The following is a 20,971-nucleotide window of genomic DNA, read 5'->3' on the forward strand; positions in this document are numbered from 1 at the left end:
AGCAGGATGCACACGAGCACAGAGAAAGACTTGCATCCACATTCTCTTCCCAAAGGAGAGAACGAGAGGAAGATGGAGTATTATCTGCAAAAAGGGTTTATCTGACTTTTAATGCCATTAACCTCCTGGGGGGCATTGATCTGGACTGCATACTTCTACAGAAAAGAAGAAAAATACATATAGATCAAAATGCAGCTATGTGTGTCTATGTCTAATTGCATGGATAGTAATAAATGTCAAATTGATTTCACTCCAGTTTTATAACGGCAGTGATCATCTTACAAATATGTGTAAAAACACCTCTTTATACAATCAGACGTTATTCTTGGGGGGGAAAAAAACAGGGTTCTATGATGATGAGAGTATGGGGAAAAAGTACCTCTATGAAGAATACTTTTATAAAATTGTGGCCTTGAGGTGTAAAAACTAAAATTGGTTGCTTCTTTCTCATTAATTAGAGATAGACAACTTCATAAGCAAACTGGGCTGCTGCTTGGGGCTGGGCCAGCAGGGGGCACCGGAGAGTACTTGATGTCTCAAACAGATTTTGTATCTTAAAACTTCATATTTGTGGTTTCACTTGTCGAAAATAAGCCTCTGATTAAAAGAGTTATGAATGGCAAAAATTCTTAATTTGTTTACAAAATTTGAAATTTAACGTTTTTTACAATTCAAATGAACTGACAAAGAGCCGTATTGTTTACACAACTGCCAGACTTAGGGGGCGTTTACACGACAACGATCCAACAAAAACGGCACTTTTGTTCCGTTTTTGTTGGATCGTTTACACGATAACGTTCTGATTACGATCTGTGTTTACACAGTAACGGTGCACATCGAAAACGTGTAATGCTCTCGCTGTGCCTAGTTGGTGCTAGGTTCTTTGAAACTTTGAAAGTGGGCATGTGTTTAAAAAAAAGTTGTACTTGAAGGCATGTGGATTTCCGTGAGAGAACACGCATTGTGTGCGTCTGATTAGGGAGCATGCAGTTGGAAAAAGTGGGATAACTTTGCCGAAAAACCTTGTTTGAGCTTTCACGGTGTCTGTAGCGGCCCGGACTGGAAGCTGTTTATTGTTTTTACCTTGGAATGGCCAACAGTCTGTTATTCCTATATCAATTTGATAAAATAGGAGTTCCCGCACGTCCCATATCCGTGTCCTCTGTTACCTTTTTCAGCAGTTAAAACAGTTTTATCCGTCGCTAACAAGTCGTAACCTGTTTTTCCGAGCCGCCTTCAAACGCAACATGAACGCTGAGACGCTTGCGCTGGGTTTACACCTGTGAGGCAGCGAAGGAGACCTGATGCTGCTGCGCAGGTGTGTGTGTGTGTGTGTGTGTGTTAGAATCATGGCAGCAAACCAGCAAAACGTAAATAACTTGGCACAGTTTTTCCCCCGAACTAACCGACTGAGTTGAGTAAAGCTGTTGGATGCAGGTGATGTTAGCTAAAAGATGACTGGCTAATATCAATACAGCATGTTAAGCTTGTTAACAAGTAGCCTGTAGGCTGCTGGTGTTGTTGTCTATGTTCAGCTACGTAGACTCATTTTGCCCCCCAAAATAAGTCGGTGCCCCTCCTGTTAAACTCGTCTGGAGCCGGGCTGGTCCTGGTCCGTAGTCCTCTAGATAAGAGCGCTGAACAAGCAGCCGTGTATTTTGCCACCTGGGCGGTGCGGAGCGGTGAAGAGGCGCTGAGGGAACCGAATCTGATGGGGAAACAGTAACACCAGCATTGTGAGTAGTTTCTTCTTCTGTGGATTGTAGGAAGCAGCTATGTTTTGCGTCATACTATGCATGAGCTGGTCTGGAACCCGTTTTCAATCTGTGCCGTTGTTAGAGAAAACATTCGGTGGTTTCGTGTAAACGCACACTACAAACGCAACAAAACTCTTCCGTTTTCCCCCGAAATCGTTGTCGTGTAAACGGGGCCTAAATAAGTAAGATGGAGAATTTACAGTCTCTTATCATTTCAGGTGCTATAATTTTAAATGATTGTGCAAAGCGGGACTGGGGACCCAATGTAAATTCTGCTTAGGACTTTAATGCTGACGGACTCTGACATGGGTAATCTGCAGAAAGAATCTAAGTGTTTCTTGATTAACAAGACAGATTGAATAAATCCAATTGTGGAAGAACCCACACATGCACAGGAAGAAAATGCAAACTCAACACCAAAATACTGGGATTCGAACCCAGGACCTGGTTGCTGCAAGGCTGCGCCACTCTGTAGCCTGTGTTGCCTAACAAATCTTAGATGTCTTCACAAACCAGCAGGATTTATTCCGAGACTGAACTACACATGACTGAGCTCCGAAGGAAATTGGGATCACTGCATTTTATTTTTGTTGACAGAGTAAAGGGGGTTGCAACTTTTATCCCGTCCCCGCCGTCTTAACTAGCAGAAGACACATTTTCTGTGAACATTATTTATGCCCACCTTAACGGGTGATTGTGAAGATTTATTTAATTATGCGTTTTACTAAATCATTTTCCTCAACTTTCAACTTCCCATTCTTCCCTCCACCCCGAAAGCCAGAAAGTAGGCTGGCTTGTTAAGTTTATGGGCTAGACTCTCCCAGACACGCAGTCATTCCCCGACGCGCACGCGGTGGTCTGACACGTTTCGCAGAGGAACGCAGTGCGGGAGAGGAGCTGCGACTGGGTGTGAGAGGGAGACACCGCGACTATCCCTAAATGTGATGAAAATATAGCAGCTCGTCTTTAAGTCTTCGCGGGGAGAAGGAGAGAGAGAGAAAAAAATCTCCTTAACCCTGTTTATTTCGGAGTGAATATCTTATTTCTTCAAAAAAAAAGGTAGGGAGTTTGATTGCTTTATGCTTTCTAAAGTGGTTTGATTTTATTTAGACCTGACATTTTATTTTTGGCTAGTTAGTTTTGGTATTATATCTATTGCTTCACGTTAAGATTTTTTTTTATTAATATTTTTATTCATTTTCAATGTAGGCTGCGTTTTAATGTTGCTATTCATGCTACAGAGGGGAAGCAATTGCATTAACAAATATATATATATATATATATATATATATATATATATATATATATATATATATATATATATATATACGTGTAAACATGTGGTGAACTCGGAACTGTTGTTGGGAAGGAAAAGATAAGAAAAGAAAAGAGAGAAAAAGAGAATAGGATAAAAGAAAAGAAAACAGAACAAAAGGGAAAAGAAAAGAAGAGGATAGAAAATAATATCTGCATAAGAAAAACAAAACTATTCCACTCAACCTGTTACAGTTTGGTTATGCATTTCTCGACACGCACACTAGATGGCGCAAATAATCTCCACTCAGCTCGAGGGATGTGATAATTAAGTTGCATTGCACTTTCTAACGTTTATCCCTCAATCAATACACCTTTACTTTTCAATAAGCCTCAAATTCAAGATATTTCGAAGGTACAACATGCAGCTCATTTCACAACCCGGTCCTGGACTCATAGTTAGTTGTTGCTTTATTGTGGTGTGTTACAGTAAACCAAACACCAATTGGAAAAAACAGCTCGTAGATGAAGTACTTAGTCTTTTTTTAATTTTTTTTTTTTTATTGTTGACAAAACCTGTATTCATGAAACTAAATACTTAGACTGTACGGGCCCTAACAGCACCACGTCAGACTTCCTGAAAATTGGTCAGACAGTGGAAATTGATGGTGTGATGTGTGTATTTCCTGACCTTCCTCCCTGCCTGCCTATTAGCCAGTCTGTGGGTTGACCACTGTGTACCTGCCAGTCTGTGTGCTCTCTAACTCCCTGTATGTCCATGTCTCTGTTTTAATTGTGTCATATTCTCTCTATGTTCTCTCCTTCGTTCTTTTGAAGGCTGAATTTTAAAATCGCTGCATCCAAGCAGTGGCTTTTTATTTCAATTCTTTTAGAGGGCCTCTCTGCTTTATTATTCTTACCTCAGAAAATCTGTACTCTTAGAGCAAAAACCATCTGCCCACAGGTGCGAACCTTCAGGTCTCACCAAATCTCTCTGCTGCTGAGAAATTTGGCCTTCCTTTCATGTATCTGTGTTACTCTTTTTCTCCGCTCAGCTTTACTTGGGCCTCATCTCTGCAATGCCGGACAACTTGCCACCACATCGAAGCTTGGCGGCACAAGAGTAGCTGCCAAGCTGTTCCTTTTTTTAGGCACAGAACTCACCAAATTACAGCCGCTGGTGGCGTTAACTCCACCCGAGTGTGCTTACCGGACCCGCCTAGCAGTAACTGCCTTCATGTCAGAGGAGGACAAGAATTAGGGATTGCACAGAGGAGCGCTTGGCACAATGAAGTGAAGGAAGTCGAGTCAAGTAGCCAGATTGTTTTCCACAGATTATTTGTGAATCACACGTGTTTATGTATATTCCATAAAGTCGTCGGTTTACCACATGCAAAGCGCTTGTGTACATTTAGCTATTTGCGTTTTATATGTCCAGAGTTTATTGCAGCTTGAATCAAGTTCAGAACGGCAACACTGCCCTAAATGAAAACACCGATTAAGTCCTTGCATTGGTGTACCAATACGTGTCTAATATTTCATGCTCAGTCAGCACTAAGATCACCTTAAGCAACCATATGATTTTAATCAGCACTCAGTGTTGACGTGGCAGCTGCCAATACAGCAGCTATTAGGTGCCAGCTGGCACTTGGCAAGTCTCCCCGGCCCCCCTCTGGCTCACCTTAACTTGTCTGTAAAAACAGCATTTACTGTGAGGAAAGATGAAATAAAGGAGTGTTGTACGTGTTGACCAGAATTGTGGAGGATTGAGGCATGTCCACCCTTGGGGATTTCTAGCAGCGCCAATGAGTAGTTAGGACCTGTCCAGACCACGGAGACAACACTTTCTATAGAATTGATGGTTTTAAAAAAATCTCAAACTTACTTAAATGTTGTTACCCTTCCTGAAGTTTAAATGAGTAAGCTTGCTAAAGAAACTTAGACGACTTAACTGCAGAATTATGTTTTAGCTACTGTGTACAGAAAAACCAAAAGTTTCCGGTTTCTCTTGGCTGCCGGGTCTGCATCAAGGAGTTTCAGTCAGGAGGAGAAAAGATGCACCTTCCATTATCCGATTCATTGTTGATTTGGAAAGCTTCATATCAATATAAGACAGCAGAATCTTGTCAGCTTCAGTGCATGCCTATGTAATTCCAGATAGATTTACATGTTACAGGGTGTATTATGTACTTTTCAGGCAAATGTACGTACAGCTAACATGTATGTTCTAGAATTTAGAAAGAGTATATTCCTGAATTTTCTAGGAGCTTACTTTTACCTGACATGTTTCCAAAACGTTCAAGGTCATTTCTGGATCGTACTATGTGCTCTCCAGGTTTTCTTTAGGGAATTACTGAGTACTCTCCTTTGGTGTTCATGGAAATTTATGATTACAGTTTTGAAACTCATGAGGTACTGTTTTGCAACTTCAAGGTCCCTTTCTTGAGTTAACCAGTCATTTTACTGGAACTTTCCTGGAGCTTACTTGTTACTTTCTTGGACATTATAAATTCCTGGGTTCTAGGCTATATTACGAAGTGGGTCTTACTTAGCCAGTAGGTGTCCAGCAGTGCTATGTATTTTTGGTACTTTTCCTGGAAGATACTGGATACTTAAAGGAAATAAGATTTATTAGAAGGAGACAATATTAAAATGTATGCTGAAGTACAAATACTTCCCATCCACTAATTTCCAGTATAGTACCTTGTGCATTCTGGAAAGTAACCTTCAAGTACTTGGAAAGTGCTTGAATGCTTCAGAAAGTAACTTTCAATTTCCAGGAAAGAACAGACAGTATTATGCAGCGCTAACTTTTGTCTTTGGCCATGTAGAGCAGCAATAAGACTGTTGACATATAACTCCCACTTTCTGTTTGTGTCTCTCGTTACCCAACTCTATTTTTTTTTTTGTGTGTCATTTTTCATTCTCCCGTCTAACCCTACGCCCATCCCTCTGAACTCACATACACACTCTTAACAGCCCCACACATTATAGCAAGGCAGAAATAGCCGCCTATGCATGCATCCATCCATTAAACCATTCGCGGCCGTTGGGTGGAAGGAAAGCTGAAGCAACAACAATTAAAATCTCTGCCTTTGGTTTGTTTTCATCAGTGCCGGATGTTTGACAGCTTGCAGCTTAACTGAAGGGAGAGATGAGGAATTTATGTGCACAAACAGCAGAGCCAGATAAAAGTGGTTATTAGGGCAGCTTGATTGTGGGATGTAGTTTAGTCTTATCGTCATGTTGTGTTTATAGCAGCTCTATACGTCAGAAGTGCTGATGAGAGACTGTACTGGCTCACATCTGCCTGTTTCCCTCAATCACACCCAGACCTTCTGCAGCTCTTTGTCTGCTACTGTTGCCCCGCAAAGCGAGACAAAAACTGCCCCACGAGTTGGACCGCCGGTGTCCCATTTCGAGATTTACAATTCGAAGTTGCAGTCACGATGCAAAGAATAAACGGCTAAAATTGTCAGTCTATAAATAAGCCTGGTGCACAACCTAGCTCTTTTGTGCGTCTTTGTATGTCGCATGTGATTATGCGATGTTGACTCTATATGCTCTCCCCTTGTCCTCTTGGCTGCATTCTTCTGGTTAAGCCAAGGCCAGTGGTGTTTTCTTTCTTTTCTACAAAATGGTATAATTTGGCAGCTATTTTTATTACAAAGACCAGTCTGCAGTGAGCCATTTATTCATGCTTTCAGCCCAGGTTCACATCATGCACGGGCTCTTTGTTTCATTGCCTTGAATTCTCCCAAATAGTAGCGCATATTTCTTTGAATAGAGTTAAAACCCCTTCAGGCGCAGAGAGAATTGCACGAACGGATTTAAACTACAATCAGACGTACGGTAAATGGATAAACGTGTTTGGATAAAACATATGGGGGAATTGAGCTTAAGCATGTTTATAATGGGATACTAAACATTTAGATGTATTTGTAGTAAAATGAGACACAATAAACCGTTACAACAATAAAAAGGCACATTTAGACATCTGGAAGTAAATGATCCAAATTCCTCCTACATCATTCTTCGTTGTCATCCATGACTTTTGACTCTGACAATAAGATAACCTCCATCTTACACTCCTGTAGCTTGACTTAGATATCATGTTACATCACAGTAAGATTCCTCAACAAGCGTACTGTTTGTGCCCTACATTTTAACAACAAGACCTTCCAGCCTACACACAAGAAACAACAGACAAGGTCAGAGGAGGAACCTGCACGACAAGTTGGCGATTACAGGCTTTCAGGTCATCCATGTGTCTCGTGTGGGAGCCAGTTTTACTTAATTGGATTAGCCCCAAGGCTCACAGTTCCTGCTGTCTAAATCAATTGACCAAGTAAAAATACTGGTTCATCCATGAAATATATTTTTTTTGTCTGCATTTACAGGTTGAGTTCACCTATTGGTTTGTCAAGTCGCTGCAGGAAAGGCCAAGAAAGCAAACAAACAGACACAAACATGTTAAAAGTCCTGGGGACCTTGTTTAGTGTGTAGCAAGTGTGTGTGTGTGCATGTGTATGTGTGTGCACACAACTCTGACATCATGGAGACTGTGTTTCACAATATCCAGACACTTCCTCGCGAGTGAATGGCCTGCTTTGTTGCAAAGCCCGATTTAAAGGAATAAACCTTTCCATCATTTTAGGTAATACATTCTTTGCTATCTGATTGGACAGTGAGCAAGCGACTCACTTTGCCGGGAACATTGGAGGGCAGCAGACGGATAGTGAAAATTTGGTGTGGTAGGAGACATTTTCCCTCGCTGGGTCATTTTCTGGCAAGTGGGACAGGGGGAATGAGTGCATTTCTCCTCTTTAGCCTCCAGCCCGAGTCTGCCTGTGAGGTGTGGTGTAAACAGTAGGGCCCTTGTAATTAAGGATAAGTAGACCATTTCATAATATGCTTTGACCACTTCATTGACTCCACGTCAGTGACAGGATTTCCCAGTTGGGAGGGTCACAGCGTTGGAAATGAGGCACTGTCTGTATGTTACATTGAATGTATCACCTGTATATTTCCAATAAGTTTACAGTCCTCTGCACCTGCAGAAGGAGGTCAAGAAAAAAAAGTTGTTTGAGATCATTCGCAGCAGTTAATTTAATCTTTTCCAAAACTATGCATCATGATAGAAAATATGCATCACTTTGCTTCATTTTCAATCCATTTTAACAGTTTTTTTTTTTTTTTTACCAAAGGTTTTCCAAGCATGATTAAGCTTTTTCATCACTGGTTTTAAAGTCTAATGATGAAATACCTCCATTGCATGCAAAGTAATGCAAAGGTTACAGAACATTTGTTGTTTTACAGAAATATATATAAAAGAGACTTAGAATATGCCTTCAGATGAGGTCAGTTTGTCAGATTAAAAGTGTATGTCTTCATTAGCTGTAAGTGGGAAATAATCGTAATAATTAGCAGAAATGAAGGTTTTCAAACATCCATCTGTGTGTAATTCATCTGGATAATGTGTTTCATTTAGTAATACAATTCCTAAAAATTAGTGCTATTCCAGTTTAATGAATGGGTCTTCATGGGACACAATCAAAGTTGTGAGAATAAAAGGCATTCCGTGTGGCTGCATTCAGATTCAGTAAAACTCACACTGCTCTCCCATTTCTCCATGTTTTCCCAGGTGTCTTCTTCTAAGATGTTGCCACATTGCTCCCTTTTGTTATTGCTGTGCGCAGCCCAGCTGCTCTCTAGCTCCTCCGCTTTGCCCTTTGAACAGAGGGGCTTTTGGGACTTTGCCCTGGACAGTCTGGAGAACGGTGGGATGATGTCGATGATGAGGGATCAGGACGAAGGCTCAGCCACGGAGGAGATCCTCACTCCCGACGTTCCCACGTGTCCGTTCGGATGCCACTGCCAGCTTCGGGTCGTCCAGTGCTCGGACCTCGGTTAGTGAGAGTACATGTGAAGACACTCAGTGGGCAAACAGAACAAGAAGCCCGAAAGACACATGAAGGCACTACTTTAATGGCTGAGGAGCACACAGTAATCCAGTTTTACAAACTCATAAATTGGGTCAAAAAGAGGCAGTTTCTCCCTCCTCGTTATGCTGTTATGTTTTTACTGGGAAAAACATTTCCTTTAGGGATTATGTGTTCCAGTTTTTTTTATGTAGATGCTCAGTGGGAGATGACAGTAAAGAGAAAAAAATTTAATAATAAAAAAAAGGCTGGATCAACAACATCAGGGGTGGTGGAGAAAAATGAATTATTTTTTCACTAAAAACAGTCATTTCCTCACTGACTTTGGAGAAGGGTTTTTGTTTTGTTTTGTGCATCAGACCACATGCTAATTATTTGATTAAATCCAAGATGGAGGGAACACAGATTTAAAGATGAAGGGCAGGATACAAAATGATGAAAAGTTCAGCATGAGAAGGCTTCCCAGATCTAAATGAAGGATCTTATACTGTTGTGATTTCCTTTCTGGTAATACTGTTTGATCAAACAAGATGAAATCTCAGTATATACTACTTTTATGCAAATAAATTACACTCAATTGCATCAAAAAAGCGTTATTATGCGCATCAGTCTTTTTGGGATTCTGTTTATATTTCAGCATCCTGTGGATATTCAAAGTGCAAACAGTTCTCCCTTTGTGGGAGCAGTTAAAGTCCTCTAGCCGTCCTATCCCATAAATAAAAACTTGTCTCCGTGATATTCTTGCCATTAAGCTCCAATAAGAAATCCGTCTTTAGATGGGATGGTTTTGTTGAATCATCATTTTAAAAGCTCTGTATATTTACTGTCCTGAGTCTTTTCTGCAGCGGGTAAATGTGGAAGCGTATAATTTCCGAGATGTCAAGTGCTTATTTAGAACAGATGTATTTTGGTGGTGGCGTCTGTCTCCTCTCAGCCTGCATCTCAACATGATGTTGAGATTTGTGTTGGTGAGGGACTGGGGGGTTTAGCGGGTGAAAGGGTTGTCAGTTTGTGTTTAAGCTTTGGGATTTGTGGCTGATATGGGTGAAGAGTTGCGGTGTGGGGTTTTGAAGTTTAAAGGATTCACTTGATTACGGTCTTGGTGAGTTGTTTTTTTTTGTGATGCGGGCATGCAAAATAAATTTGGATGGTTACGTGCAGAAAGCTGAGTGAAATGAGCTGTATGTTAATGTTGAACAGACAGTTGCAAGACATTTTATTCAGATGCGAGATTTTTTTTTATTTATTTTTTTTTACTCCTTGATGGAAGTAAGTTAGTAGACACACCATCAACACAAAAACAAGTTGGAAGTAAATTTGGACTTGGCTATCGAAAGAAAAATATCAGGTCTTTTCTTTTATGGTTCACAGTGTCTTCATTATGGAAGTCACTGGTTTAAAACAGTAATTCATAAACAAGAAAAGTTGCAAAAGAAGTGTTACTGGTTCCTGCCATCTGATTCAGTCATTGCCTTCAAAATATTGATGCATTTAACAGAGCTAACAGTTAAGCCCAAAATGAATCAGACCACTGGCAAAGTTTGGCTTTTAAGTTTAATCTTTTAATTTGACTGACATTACTTCTGACTTTTAAATAATATAGATATTTTGGAGGGATGGGAAGTTGAACTTAGAGAATTGTAGCTCATCACCAAACATAAATTGGTAAAATCCAGTAGAAACATGCAAAAGATTGCCAGCATTTATAAAAAAGCATTTGGATGCCAGTGAAGATTTTTCTTTTTTATAGACTGTTGAGAAATGAAAACATTTTTTAATATAAATTGATATTTCATTACATTGTTTTATGGTCTTTTGAGAGATGTCTCTGTTTTTGCCCAGGAAACAAACTTCTTATTTGAATGAAAATAACTAACTCTAAATCTACCAGGGCTTTGAATAAATTTGGGTATAACCATTGACTGGCATTTGTCTTTTACACCAAAAGGAATAATTAGCCAACTTTATTTGTAAAATAATCCATGAAATAGGAAGTCTTTTATCTTACCCTTAAAGTCTGAGCTTTATTTGAAGATCCAACAAAATCATATTTTTTGAGCAATCTCTATGACATTTTTGAAGATTGTTTATTTTGAAAGGTTAGGTAGATTCTTGTTCATGAATGGTTTAGTTCTGCTGGTAATGTGGAACCATTATCTAAATTACTATTGATTGACACTTCAGTCTGACTTTTGAAAGTTCATATAATGTTTACTTCTAAAGTTTAAATTACAGTGTGTTGTCGATGTTGGCTTAAACAAGGTTGGTTATTGAATTATTTTTTGTAATAATTAACATAAGCAAGAGTGAAATCTATCATCCTTCATTTTAAACAGCACATGAATGAATCTGAAATATGCATTTTAATACCATAATCAAACATAAAATAATAGTAATAATAATTTAAAAAAAAATTCAAAAGAATATTAAATATTTTTGCGACTGCACTGCATTACTTTTTTGTAGATTCACCAGTGGCAAAAATAAACTGGAATAATTTCCTGGAAGGAGCCACTGCAGCAGGTCTCCTAGCTTTGAGTGGGTGTGGTAATTACCAGAGGAAGCTGCTGAGGGTTTGTTCCTGTGTGGTGTCATTCAGGGTGTGGCACAGTACAGCCTAAGCCATATATCTAAAGTTAACTGTAGTTGGACAACTTTGGGCATAGTCTTGTGGGTCAGATGTGGTTGGTGGCTGGTTGAGTCCCATCGGGACAGCTGGCTCACTCTCACCAGTCGGTCTAGTTGCATCATGGTCTGGTCCAGATGAGGTTTCAACAGGGTTGAGATGTGCTTACACGTCCTCTGACCACATCTGATACATGTGTCCACGTGGCTCTGTGGCTCGTCTCTATGATTACTGGTTACGCTGTGCAATGAGTCTTTTTTTTTCAGGAATAAAGCAGGTGTATTAGTTTTTTTTTTAATTTATTATTATTTTTTTAAATTCGGGTTGCCCAATGTGATTATGAGCGTTCAGTATCATACCTGCAATAGCGAGTAGTCAGGGTGATGACAGTTATGAGGACCTTGAAGAAGCTACGTGGAATCAAGTTCAACTCACAACATTATGATTTAACTATAGTCATTTAAAAATGTTCAAACCCAGAATATTAGTGGGAGTTATTCATCACTTTTGCGTTACAATGGGGTCTGCTTTCAGAGTCATACTGAGGACACTGGGAGTGGGGGTCGAGGGGAGCAGCATGGTGTCAACAATTACAATAAGTTAAAAATGAAAGAAATTGATACTATAAAAAATATTAATAATGCATTCTCTTAAATTGCTACAGCCTTAAGTTTGAGATGTTTTAAATGGCAAAAACATGCACTTGAATGAACCCAATTTTAGCAAGCACTCAGCTTTAATCACTTGGATTCTCTTCCAGCTTCATTCTGTTGACCAGGCTAAATACACATTAGACGGGCTGATAGTCCATCAACATAAAGTGACACAGGGCAGTCAACCTCACAAGTTTTAAACATTTAGAGGTGTGCCAACTTGCCTGTTTTGTTTTTTTTGCCATCCACTAAATCATGGAAGGAAAATGTACACAAAACGAAAATGGTTGGCGCATCAAAAAGAAGAGATAGCAGTAGCTCATTAGTAGGACCCTGGAATGTCATCTTTATTACTTTCCAAATTCCATTTTATTTTTTTAAACGTCGAAGAATAAAGAGCGTTTTCACATTCTTGAGTCTCCAGTTAATTGTGTAGTGACAAATATTGAAGAAAAGCTTTTCTGCTAGATCAGAAACTTGAATTAAGCTTTGGATTTTTAAAATTTTTTTTTGGAGAACATCTGTGTTTCAGTGAGTATTTCCGCCATGTTTGACCATCTTTTCTGTCTGCGTGGAAAGGAGAGCCAAGCTGAGTCGAGCCCCACCTTATCTGGTAGCGACATGAGCGTCATGAGCCAAGACACCACAGAAACACACGCAATCGTCAGTGAATTCTGAGAAACCACACATTTTACTGTGGACCTCAACCATCAGCAGCAACTAGCTTGACCTCCCCAATAAGCAGATGAGGCACAATGAAGAGCAGGGCCCAGGTGCATCTGATGGCAAGCTCCAACCTGAAAAACAGACAGCCTATTGGTGGAGATGCTACAAGAGCTACTGGAGTACAACGCCATGAATTTATTTCAGTTAGGGATAGTTAAATAGTCACAATTCAAGGCAAAAGTAATAAGAAACTATATTTGGTGATGTGTTAGTAGTTGATTGGCATGTGGCAACTGTGGAGAGAAACCACTCTCCAATCACAGGCTGAAAATATCTGTAGCTCTCTGGCGTGACTGACTACGTGTTAGACTGTAGACTATATATATATATATATATATATATATATATATATATATATATATATATATATATATATATATATATAAAACAGAGACAAAGACAAAAGTTAGAATTGCTGAGCCAGGGCTACGTTCTATGGAAAAGATAAACAGGGAGATTTCACATAATGAACACCTAATCTTCGGGCAATGGCATATTGCTAAGCACTTATCAACAAAGTATGTCTTATATAGAAAGAAAAATAGGGACAGAATATAAAAGTAATTGCAACAATAGCTGTGACTGATGCAAAAATGAAGTGTAGAAAAGTAAAGTAGTCTGTAACTCTAATAGCAGCTTTAGGATATAACTATAGCTTAGGATATAACCTGAGCCACTCTTAACTATAAGCTTTCTGAAAAAGAAGCTCAACCTCCCACTGTAATATGTCCCTAGGAAGTGCAACTGCTTTTGGTTTATTTATAACAGGGACAAAAATGACAAAATGAAGACACTTGTTCTTAACATCACAATACTTCACCACTTGCACATTAGCACACGCAGCTTGTTTTTTTCTTTTTATGTGTTCATTTTACACCCGTACTTTTTATTTGATGTGTGCCTTAGTTTATGGCGTTTCGGTCCCATCTTTTGTGACTTATGTCAAATGGAAACCAGATGGAAAACATCTGGTTTCCCCATCTGGTATTAGGGGAGTTCATGTTTCAGTGAGACTGTGTTTGCGAGTCTGTCCCCTTGCTACTGTAGATGTCTACGTGTGACCTCCAAGTATGCGTCAATGTCAACCTTTTTATTAAAATAGCATGAAAGTAGTCATTTAAGATTATAAGGGGCTGTAATGTGTGCAACTATTTATTTTTTAAAACCGTGTGTCTGTGTGAAATACCCTTTGAGGTTTTCTTTTGAAAACAAACTGGTTTTTGGGTGTTGGTTGACTTTCACCTAGGGAAGCATTTAATGGAGGATGAATCTCTTCTCTATTTTTGTTGGTCTTGTTTTTAGGTTTGACAGAGGTGCCCAGGAATATTCCTCCAGACACCAAGTTCCTGGACTTGCAGAACAACCGTATCACTGAGCTAAAAGAAAATGACTTCAAAGGCCTTACTAACTTATATGTAAGAGACACACACAGTTGGGATCTATTCATGATGCTTTGCTCCTTGCTGACCTCTTGAAGTTTTTGCAGCTGCAGCTTTTATTGGCTTTATTTCTGTGGAAGTTCAGCTTGATCCTCATCTTCTTTGGGATTTAGAAGTCTATTTCCCCTCTGTTTCTCACTCAGTTCACAGAAAACCTTAACTGTGTTAAAATGTGACCAATTTGGAGTATGGAGGACTTCCAAGGCTTTACTCAAGACTGACCCTCATTCAATAACCCTGACCAAAAGAAATATTAAGTCTGGCAGTTTATGAACTTCCTGAGTAAAGCAAATGCTCACTATCTTTGTGCATTTGCTTTAGCCTTACCAGATTATACCTTGCATAGATCACTATAGTACAAGCAGAGGCTAAATAAAGGAGCTTTTGTGCACTCTGCATACAACTTAATGTTTTTCTACACTTTAAAAAAAAAGAATCCTAATGAAGATCTTATCCATATGAAATGCAGAGCTTTTGACTTTGTGCTTTCGTTGGTTGTTATTTTTAGGCACTCTCTGTGAGGAATAACAAGATCTCCAAAGTCCATCCCAAGACTTTCGCCCCTTTGAAGCACATGCAGAAGCTCTACTTTTCAAAGAATCTGCTGGCTGCCATCCCCAAAAACCTGCCTGCCTCTCTGGTTGAGCTGAGGATTCATGAGAACCGCATCAAGAAGGTGGCAGCTGGATCCTTCTCAGGACTGGGCAACATGCACTGCATAGGTTAGAAATGCCGATGACTTCAACAATCCCGGCGATACTCTGTGGGACTCGCCACAGTATGTGTGGCACCACCACGGAGTTGGTAAATTAAAGGGAGAAAAGTTTATTTCATGGCTTTAATATTGACTTTATCTTGCAGAAATGGGAGCAAACCCTATCCAGAACAGTGGTTTTGAGCCTGGAGCCTTTAAAGGACTGAAATTAAATTATCTGCGTATATCAGAGGCCAAGCTAACTGGAGTGCCTAAAGGTAGGAAGTCAGATATTTCCATTGAAGTCCACGAAATTTAGAAACAAAAATTTGTGGACTACTTAAAGGATTGGCTCTGGGTTTCCCTGAAGCTATTTTAACCTCTCCAAAAACCTTCAACCTTGTTTAATTTTACTTATCTTTTTGCATGCATTAACCTTTCAGATTTTAGACAGTTTTATTTGACTTTCATATTGCGTAACTCAAATGCTTGGGGTTTGGCCTTTAGATCTTCCAGACAGTCTTCATGAGCTTCATTTGGACCACAACCAGATCCAGGCTGTGGAACTGGAGGACCTGAGCCGCTACAAAAACCTCCACAGGTATGTTTCACACCAAGACACCAAACTGTTTCGACTGTTTTTGATCTCCATCTGAAAACCAGTCACAAACCACAATATTAACTTTTCAGATCTTAGCAAGAGTTCTTGACTGAAATAACTGGGGCATGGTTTGATTGAAATTAATCAAATTGCATTAATTGTGATTAATTAATTGAACAGATTTTAAACACTCTAAACATTTTAACACAACTTATCTCATTTTATTTTTTTACAAACAAAGGTTAAGGTTGGAACTTTTGCATTCACATGTTTCCAGTACGCCCATAAATTTGACACACAAACAATATCCGCAAACAGCAGCGATGAACAACAAAAGTCGCTTCTCTTAGTACACATTTGGTTAATTTTTGCTTTAAAAAGCAATCTAATGGGACGCTGGAAAAGATTATTGTTGTGTGCAAATTGTACAGAAAAGAATTACCGTATTAAAGACACTATAGAAGTCTAAAATACCATCTCAGACCAGAACATGTTGCAGCTACCACAGATGTTTCTAACACTAACGTCAGTGTCCATAGTCCATATTTTCAAAGAAGTATTTTTTTCAAAAGAAGTTATAAGAACGATCAGGAATTTCCATTGTGTTTCCTTGTCACTTAGCATCTTCTTTCAACAGCGCCTTTTCCAAAAATAAAAACTCACAATTCTTTGTACAAAGTAATTTGTCATCTATGACAAACTTAGATGGAATGAGGGGAAATAGTACACATAAACACCATATTGGTTTTCTTGGGCAGGTCTGTCATTTTAATTTTTACAGTAATATGATGCTGCAGGTGGGTTTAAAGCTGATCATAATTCATGGAAAGATGGATGGCGCTAAATACATGAGAGGAAAGTTGTAGGTTGCAAAAACTTGAGACTGATGTGAAACCGCCCTACACATACCGCCAGAGCTACAGTTATTGTATTTAAAACCAAGCATAATTATGTCTTTGAAAGGTCGAAACCTAATACGTATTTTTTGCAGGTCCTTTCCATCAAATATGACAAAAGTTTTGAAAAGAATAGCAGGTAGAAACTTCAGACTCCAAATGTGCAGAGCTGGCAGAGGCTTCCAGTTGTAACTGCAGCAGAAGGAGGTTCTGCAAAGCAGCAGTAGCTTATTGTCAGCTTAGATATCAACTACGCTTTTATATCCTCATTTGTATGTTGACTGTCTGACAAATGCGTAAACACAATCTTACAAAACCAATTACTCTGGGGCTGGAAACAAATGCATGTAACTCTTTTTAGATTTTTATTTTATAAAAAAAAAAAAAAAAAATTAAGACCACAGATTATTTTCCCTCCAATTCCCAAGTATGCGTTGCAAATCACTGTAGAGAGAGTTCACAGCAAGTATCATAAAAAAATTACTATGGTCATGACTGGGGCTGTGTTCATTAAATCCTAAGCCTTCAAAACAAACACAATTGCCTCACATTAACCTTCAAAGAGGAACACTAATAAAGATAAGGAAAACTCAACATGATAATTAAATCTAACCCATGATCTACAGCTTCTTTGATGCTCCTCCCTTTGACTGAAATGCTTCCAGTATGACGGGACGGGAGTCATTTAGCTAAACAAACCGAACAACACAACTGACAGTGTGTGACTCTCCTCACAGTATGGAAGCCATTAGTGGTTGGTGTAATCTTTTCAACTGGGAGCTCCGAGTTGAGATGGATTTCAGGGCGTGGGAATAACTAAATAGTTGTTTTATAAGAATTAGTGGAGACTTTAGACTTTGAAATGCATTGTGTGTCCTCAACCACAGTAGAGGCATTTCTTAATATGTTCCAATGAACTATCTAATAATGCAAAATTGTTCGGTATGTCATTTTAATCTTTTTTATTTGCATGTCTCAATTTAAATGGTTTGTCTCTGCAGTTTTTTGCGTAATCAATGTTAAAAAAGGTTCCTAGTTATTACCTTTTAGGAACTTTTTTCATATAATAAATATTGCAAAACTTAAAAGCACAAATGTTAATAATAGATCTGCTTCTCTAAAATGTCAAGTCTCTATTTTAATAATCAACCCATGTGCATAATGGCGGTTAAATGTCAGGAGGTCCCATGTGAAATGCACAAATTCAAATCAGTTGCACTTTTTTGATTTATTTTCTGAAGAAAAGAATTGAACTACTGTTTTATAGATGGCCACTTCTATGCCCAACTAAGGGGAAGCACTTTGGTGCTTTAACGACCACTCAAGTAGTGAAGAGTGGAATTTGTTATAAGAGCAAGGCACTGGTTTTTGAATTTAAAACTTTTTTCTCTTCTGTCATTTTCTAGATTGGGTCTTGGCTTTAACCATATCCTCAACATAGAGAATGGCAGCCTGTCATTTTTGCCCATGCTGAGGGAGCTGCATCTGGACAACAACCGGCTCACACGCGTTCCCAAAGGCCTCCCGAACATGAAGTACCTGCAGGTTAGCCTGAATGACTTTTTGTTTATACCAGATTTAAAAAAAAAATTTGTGCAGTTCTAACTTATCGTCTTGCCTTGTTTTTAAGGTGGTGTACCTCCACTCCAACAACATCAGCCAGGTGGGCGTGGACGACTTCTGCCCCCGAGGGTTTGGGATGAAGAGGACGTACTATAACGGCATCAGCCTGTTTGAAAACCCTGTGAACTACTGGGAGGTGCAACCGGCAACATTCCGCTGTGTGAACGACCGGTTTGCCATTCAGTTCGGAAATTACAAAAAATAAAACCAAGGGAAATGCTCGGCAACACAAAGAATGACGTTGAAGTGTTGAGGAAAAAAACGACTAGAAGAACCATAATTTAAATAATGTCTAAAAACAAAAACAAAAAAAAACAAAAAAAACACTTGAGATGTCACGAAAGGAATCTATGTCTGAGATTATTGAGTTTAGAATTGTTACTTTTATGGTGAAATTGAGTAATGGAGGAGATGGGTAATAAACGTATGGAGTAGACAGTAAAGTGAAATACATAATCCCAGAACTTGAAGTAGGTGGAGAGCAGAATTTGTGCAGAACTGCAACCAGCTTTGCATTTTCAGATTGCAGTTTTGAGGCTATTTTCCATCTAAGTCAGTGTGAAGAGTACTGAAACCTTGTGAAACATTTCAGCACATCAATCTTTAGTTGTTATTGTGACTGAGGCTCTATTGTTATTTTCTTTGGTAAGGAATATAAGTAAAACATTGATAAGCAGCAGCATGTATAAATATATATATATATATATATATATATATATATATATATATATATATATATATATATATATATATATATATATATATATATATATAAAGGTGCTCTATGTCCTCTGTGTGCTGATTTGTTAAAAAACAAACAACAAAAGCAAAGTTTGTCCCCATTTTAGTTAATTCACTGATTTAACATATTTTGGTCATGAACTCTGTGATTCTGACATATGAAGTTAGAAAGTCAGAGTAGTTTTACTCCATCTCCAAGAACCAGATATATATATAAAAAAAAAAAAAAAAATATATATATATATATATATATATATATATATATATATATATATATATATATATAATTAGAAGGGAAATCCTTTTAATGCACCTTACTGAAATATTTTATACAGATTTCTTACTGAATTCATTCTGTGCCTTTTATTAAATATAGTCAGGGTCTGTCCCACACTCAATAAATACATCCGCTTGCTTTAAGACAATGAAGGTAGTGTGTTCACAAAGTGCAAGAAACAGTAGTAGTGATAAAGCATTGTTTTGCACAGATTTCCTTATATGCTTTATTTGCTTTAGGGTACAGTATGGAGGAGTGGGGGGTTGGGGCAGCGGGCAGAGGGTTTTTGGGGGAGGTGGGCGGTGAGGTAGCATGTTTACAATGGTACCCCTATGTGCAACTACTTTAGCTATAAGTATTATGTCCTGTCTCTATTCTGTAATCTGACAACCTACTGCTGCATGTGAATAAAGACATTTTTAGCCTGCTGCATTCAGCGAGAAACACCCCCAACAAACTGGTGGCCTTGGGTTGAATGGTGTGTCTGGAATAAAGAAGAAAATAAAAAAAGAGATGGAAAATACAACATGAATTAAATCAAAGCTAAATAAAGTTAATAAATAAATATTAAGAAAAACGCTCCACAGTTGAACACTGATGTTTTTTATAGATGCATTTTATGGTCCCCGGATATTCATTGGACACAGTCTTGACTTAAAGGGGGTTGAATGCTTTTTGAACCACACCACCGTGCACAATTGTGAACTAGAAGAGTAAAATGCTGAATTTAATTTTTTAAAAAAGGTTTACTTTATAGATTGCCCCTCTTTACTATAATATCTGAAATAAAATCTCATGCAACCATGTTCTCAGAAGTCACCTAATTAGAGTCTGAACCTGTTATGTGAAGGCCTCAGAGGCTTGTGAGAGAACACTGATGAGTGAACAGTACCACGAGTATACAGGATTTTGAAGTATTTTCCACAGCTTTGATTATTTCACTGTCTATAATCCAACATTACAGCACAACCACAAAGCCAAGAAGGACATAAACATCAACCTACGCTGACAGATCAGAGCTGTATCTGTCAGGGACCTGCGTTGTAGAGTTGTTTCGGGGTTTGTTTATAATGTTTTTTTATTTCTGATTTCTTATTTTGAGTAGATCAGCCTTGTTTCTATGTCACTTTAGTTCAATTCGTTCTTAGTGATTCTAGTTTATTATGTTTATTTATTCCCTGTGTCTACTCATATACTCTAAGATTCTTTTTCGTAATTCCCGTTGTGTACTCTCCCTTGCCCCCTGTGCCATTTCCTGTGTCCCCTCAGACAAGCAACTTGTTACTCAGTTAGCCTGGAAACATTGTTCCAGTGTTCACACTCCCAGTATTTAATCACCTCTCTCTCGTTCCTTTTCGCTGGTTTCTCCCATTTAGTCCTGTTACTTCCCCATTTCTGTCTGTTGGCCACTTTTGTTCCTGGTTCCAGGAATTTTCGTTCTGCTCTGCCTCCCTGTTTTTTTTTTGTTTTTTTTTTGTAAGTTTGTTTTATTTTTTGGACTCTTTATTAAAGAAAAACGTTTTCATCATACTCACCCAGACTCCGGCTTGCACTTTGGTCCTTCATTCACCCACAAATTATCACAGTACCAACACTCAAATCAGCCAAGAGGTCTACGGTAACTCTGGAGGAGCTGCAGGGATCCAAACATCAGACACAATTTATTAACATGACAAGTAATACATGATCAATTCACTAATCCAGTCTTTATGGAACAGAAAATCATTGAAAAAAGTGAGCTC

The 20,971-nt window shown here is 38.6% G+C and overlaps 1 protein-coding gene across 1 annotated transcript; it reads left to right on the forward strand.

The window, feature by feature from the left end:
- Positions 1 to 2,576: 2,576 nt before the first annotated feature.
- Positions 2,577 to 20,759, forward strand: bgnb (biglycan b). Its single transcript, XM_008413822.3, has 8 exons — positions 2,577 to 2,816; positions 8,656 to 8,920; positions 14,261 to 14,373; positions 14,906 to 15,119; positions 15,259 to 15,369; positions 15,599 to 15,692; positions 17,995 to 18,133; positions 18,219 to 20,759. The coding sequence occupies exons 2-8, from the start codon at positions 8,671 to 8,673 to the stop codon at positions 18,414 to 18,416; spliced, it is 1,119 nt and encodes a 372-aa protein (XP_008412044.1). The 5' UTR covers positions 2,577 to 2,816; positions 8,656 to 8,670; the 3' UTR covers positions 18,417 to 20,759.
- Positions 20,760 to 20,971: the final 212 nt, after the last annotated feature.

The sequence above is a fragment of the Poecilia reticulata genome, chromosome 7, assembly GCF_904066995.2.
Source record: "Poecilia reticulata chromosome 7, P_reticulata-male-v2, whole genome shotgun sequence".
NCBI classification, from domain to species: domain Eukaryota; kingdom Metazoa; phylum Chordata; class Actinopteri; order Cyprinodontiformes; family Poeciliidae; genus Poecilia; species Poecilia reticulata.

Coding starts and splice junctions, on each gene's coding strand:
- bgnb (XM_008413822.3), top strand. CDS start 8,671: ATGTTGCCACATTGCTCCCTTTTGTTATTGCTGTGCGCAGCCCAGCTG. Junction 15,120..15,258: donor GGGCAACATGCACTGCATAG/GTTAGAAATGCC, acceptor TTTATCTTGCAG/AAATGGGAGCAAACCCTATC. Junction 18,134..18,218: donor CGAACATGAAGTACCTGCAG/GTTAGCCTGAAT, acceptor CTTGTTTTTAAG/GTGGTGTACCTCCACTCCAA.